At 44.2% G+C, this 5,000-nt stretch overlaps 1 protein-coding gene across 3 annotated transcripts in view; it reads left to right on the top strand.

Moving 5' to 3' along the window:
* The window catches only part of slc12a6 (solute carrier family 12 member 6), a 48,196-nt gene that overhangs the window by 8,693 nt on the left and 34,503 nt on the right, over positions 1–5,000 (top strand). For all 3 annotated transcript variants that reach the window (XM_079602223.1, XM_079602222.1, XM_079602221.1), the window contains exons 3-6: positions 1,696–1,787; positions 2,175–2,303; positions 2,955–3,101; positions 3,867–3,921. In XM_079602223.1, the coding sequence (XP_079458349.1) occupies positions 1,696–1,787; positions 2,175–2,303; positions 2,955–3,101; positions 3,867–3,921 (423 nt within the window). The remainder of the gene's footprint in view (positions 1–1,695; positions 1,788–2,174; positions 2,304–2,954; positions 3,102–3,866; positions 3,922–5,000) is intronic.

Genomic DNA, 5,000 nt, shown 5'->3' with positions numbered 1-5,000 from the left:
AGTGTGTGAGTGAGTGAGTGAGTGAGTGAGTGTGAGTGAGTGAGTGTGAGTGTGTGAGTGAGTGAGAGTGTGAGTGAGTGAGTGAGTGTGTGAGTGAGTGAGTGAGTGAGTGAGTGAGTGAGTGTGTGAGTGAGTGTGTGAGTGAGTGTGTGAGTGAGTGTGTGAGTGAGTGAGTGAGAGTGAGTGAGTGTGTGAGTGTGTGAGTGAGTGAGAGTGTGAGTGAGTGAGTGAGTGTGTGAGTGAGTGAGTGAGTGAGTGAGTGTGTGAGTGAGTGTGTGAGTGAGTGTGTGAGTGAGTGTGTGAGTGAGTGAGTGAGAGTGAGTGAGTGTGTGAGTGAGGGAGTGAGTGAGTGAGTGAGTGAGTGTGAGTGTGTGAGTGAGTGAGTGAGTGAGTGAGTGTGAGTGAGTGAGTGTGAGTGTGTGAGTGAGTGAGAGTGTGAGTGAGTGAGTGAGTGTGTGAGTGAGTGAGTGAGTGTGTGAGTGAGTGTGTGAGTGTGTGAGTGAGTGTGTGAGTGAGTGTGTGAGTGAGTGAGTGTGTGAGTGAGTGAGTGAGTGTGTGAGTGAGTGTGTGAGTGAGTGTGTGAGTGAGTGAGTGAGTGTGAGTGAGTGAGAGTGTGAGTGAGTGAGTGTGTGAGTGAGGGAGTGAGTGAGTGAGTGTGTGAGTGAGTGAGAGTGTGAGTGAGTGAGTGAGTGAGTGAGTGAGTGAGTGAGTGTGTGAGTGAGTGAGAGTGTGAGTGAGTGAGTGTGTGAGTGAGTGAGTGAGTGAGTGAGTGAGTGAGTGAGTGTGTGTGTGTGTGTGTGTGTGTGTGTGTGTGTGTGTGAGTGAGTGAGTGAGTGAGTGAGTGAGTGTGTGAGTGAGTGTGTGCGCGTGTGTGTGTGTTGGGGAAGTGAGAGTGTGTGTGCTGACGGTTTGCTGATGGCGACACACACACGTCATGTGATCCTACACTGATTATAAGCAGAAAAAACGTCCAGTTTCATGGACTTCCTGAATGTCCTGGACTTCCCTATGGTTAAGCCCCGCCCCCTCCACCCACTCGGCCAATCCACATTCGGTGGCGGGCGCTATGGCAGATCACAGTAGGACACATTTCCCAGGAGGCAACCAGGAGGCAAAGATCCCTTGATCTGGAAAGCATCTGCTGTCTAAGTCATTACATCTTAAAGACATCTTCTAAACGTCTATTTGGCATCTGACAGGAAGCGTCCTATAGACGTATTGCAGATGAGCAAACACTCTTCCAGATGTAAACACGCACATCAAATAGTCCATCGGTTCCCAACAGGGGGGTCGCGTCACATTTTGAAAGGTTTTGAGCAATGAGCATTAAATTAAAGAATGACAAGAAAAAACATAAAAACTAATGAAAACTGACGAACTGCAATGCATTTCAATGGATGTGGAAGCAGAGAATGTCCGAGTGTATTGGTTAGCTATGCGCACTGTGATTGGCTCATCACGTTTGGGGGCGTGGCTTAGCCATAGGTCAATTCTTGTATCAGCAAACAGTCAAATTAACGTTTGTTTCCAAACAGGTTTCCCAAGCACTCATATGAACCCGACTCTCTGTGTGTGTGTGTGTGTGTGTGTGTGTGTGTGTGTGTGTGTGTGTGTGTGTGTGTGTGTGTGTGTGTGTGTGTGTGTGTGTGTGTGTGTGCGCGTGTGTGTGTGCGTGTGTGTGTGTGTGTGTCACAGGTGATGGTGTGAAGCTGTCCAGCGTTTACATCAATAACTCTCACGCCGTTGATGACGATGATTTCTACGACAGGAATCTGGCTCTGTTTGAGGTTTGCTTTATGAATCATTTCTGCTTCAGTGTCTGAGTTTAAACCCTTTTATTCTGTCTGATCAATGTCTCACACACAAACAGTTTTACCGTTTTTGAATCCGTTCAGCCGATCTCCGGGTCTGGCGGTAGCACTTTTAGCATAGCTTAGCATAGATCATTGAATCTGATTAGACCGTTAGCATCGCTCTCAGACTATACTCTCATGCTAAGCTATGCTAAAAGTGCTACCACCAGACCCGGAGATCGGCTGAATGGATTCGAAAACGGTAAAACTGTGTTCCTTTAACAAACAAACAAACCATATAAGTATAGATCACCTCTCTCTCTCTCTCTCTCTCTCTCTCTCTCTCTCTCTCTCTCTCTCTCTCTCTCTCTCTCTCTGCAGGAGGAGATGGACACTCGCCCCAAGGTGTCGTCTCTGCTCAATCGTCTGGCGAACTACACAAACCTCACACAAGGCGCCCGAGAGCACGAGGAGGCCGAGAGCATCGGAGAGAAGCGCAAGCCACGCAAGGTGACGCTCCACACACACACACACACACACACACACACACACACACACACACACTGAATCTCCCATGGATCCTCAGTCTCCTCAGATGGGCACCTTCATGGGTGTGTACACACACACACACACACACACGCACACACACACACTGAATCTCCCATGGTTCCTCAGTCTCCTCAGATGGGCACCTTCATGGGTGTGTACACACACACACACACACACACACACACACACACACTGAATCTCCCATGGTTCCTCAGTCTCCTCAGATGGGCACCTTCATGGGTGTGTACACACACACACACACACACACACACACACACTGAATCTCCCATGGTTCCTCAGTCTCCTCAGATGGGCACCTTCATGGGTGTGTACACACACACACACACACTGAATCTCCCATGGTTCCTCAGTCTCCTCAGATGGGCACCTTCATGGGTGTGTACACACACACACACACACACACACACACACACTGAATCTCCCATGGTTCCTCAGTCTCCTCAGATGGGCACCTTCATGGGTGTGTACACACACACACACACACTGAATCTCCCATGGTTCCTCAGTCTCCTCAGATGGGCACCTTCATGGGTGTGTACACACACACACACACACACACACACACACACTGAATCTCCCATGGTTCCTCAGTCTCCTCAGATGGGCACCTTCATGGGTGTGTACCTGCCGTGCCTGCAGAACATCTTCGGCGTGATCCTCTTCCTCAGGCTCACGTGGGTCGTCGGGACGGCAGGGGTTCTTCAGGCGCTGTGTATCGTCTTCATCTGCTGCTGCTGTGTGAGTCTCGCACACACACACACACACACACACACACACACACACACACACACACACACACACACTGTGTGAATAAGCCGTTTGAAAGAATCGATTGAGTGGCGATTGATAGTGAATAATATATAATGTACTGATGGTAATAAGGTGCTGTTGAGGCTCTCACAGCCTCATGAGGAGAAAATGGAAACAGATGAGTGCAAAACACACAAAGAAACTTTAATCAACATACTGCTGTTTCAGCAGCGAAAATAGTTCCAAACAAAGAACCGTAACGCATCTCTCAGCAACATTACCGTTTTTACATTCCTGAACGATTCAGCGATTTGAACGAATCGATTGAGTCACAGATTCAATGACTCATTCATAAACAACTGACTCATTCCTGAACGAATCGTTTTAATAAATGACTCAATGACTCTTTCATTAAGACGGTCCCCTGCCGCCACCTACTGGTGGTTTAGTTTCGTGTTTGAAAGTATCATTCTTTCTAACATTTCTGATTTGTTTTAATTGAAATGATTTAATTTGATTGGTAACAGCCGTACAGTGTCTTTTTATTCTAATTTAATTTATTGATGAAATGTAAGAATTTAAAATGAAAGATGAAGCATATATTTAACATTTTTAGAGAAAAAAATTCCCTTTATAAAGGTTAAAATATCATAAACATGCAGATTTAAATATGGCAAAGCTGACTGAAAATATTGCTTCAGAATTGTATTTGTTTATTAACGTGTGTGATTATATGGAGTCTTGTCCCGACAGACGCTGCTGACGGCGATATCTATGAGTGCCATCGCAACTAATGGAGTCGTTCCAGGTAAGCCTCCTTTAGATCACGACGCTCCGCAGTCCGCACTGCTGATCACAGTAGCTAACGTCCCCATTAATCCTGCGTTTGATCGATTAGTTTGCATGATGATGTGAACACGAACCGTTTCTTGGGCAAAATCTAAATTTTAGGTGCTAATATCTTACAAGACAACTTTATTCCAGCCCATATAAGAATATCTGTGAATTTTTTCCACTTTATGAGTTAAATTTACTTAATTTACAAAAAATTCTAGTGATCTTAGATGTATCAATTATTCATTATAATATATTAAAATAAATGCATAAAAATACAATTTTATAATGTATGTATCATAAATAAATAATTTATTGGTGATCTCTATCTATCTATCTATCTATCCATCCACATTTATAATTTATGTATATTAATTCATTTATTTTAATATATTTATTATAAATAAATGATGTATTTAATAAATATATATTTATGTGTATGTATATATATATATATATATGTATGTATATAAAAAAATAAATATATATAATTTTATAATATATGTATTAGAGGTCGACCGATTCATCGGTTTTGCCGATTAATCGGCACCGATTGTTGACTGGTGGAACTATCGTTATCGGCAAAAATATATACCGATAGTTTTTCCTGGTTGCGTCCATTGCTGGAGCGGCTGAGAAGCGCGCGCTGTCATTCATTACACAGTGTAAGAGCTGAGAAGGGTCTGCTGGCATGATGCAGTACAAGAGCGGCCTCTAGAGGTGTAATAAAAACTCGTGCCTCGTGTTGTTTACTTCGACACGTGATTCTGCGTGCTGCACTGAGAGCACATGCTGCGCGGAGAGCGCTGACATCAGACGCGCGTTTAAAGCACCGACAGCTCAAATGTATGTATACAGTACATTGTCATATCATTATAAAGTGATACATTTGTTGACTAAATGCTGCATTAGTAGAGAAAGAACAGCACAACAGTATGTTTGTTTGCCTTCGAGGCTGAGAGGACGCTAACATTAGTAGTAGTCTACCTCAAGCGGTTAAAACACTGACAAACATAAACGTAAGTCCGACCCGAATGTTTAATGTCACAATTG

The sequence above is a fragment of the Phoxinus phoxinus genome, assembly GCF_949152265.1.
Source record: "Phoxinus phoxinus genome assembly, chromosome: 2".
In the NCBI taxonomy this organism is placed as follows: Eukaryota; Metazoa; Chordata; class Actinopteri; order Cypriniformes; family Leuciscidae; genus Phoxinus; species Phoxinus phoxinus.
Note: the sequence above shows the minus strand (reverse complement) of the source record. Positions and strands in the feature narration are given on the sequence as shown.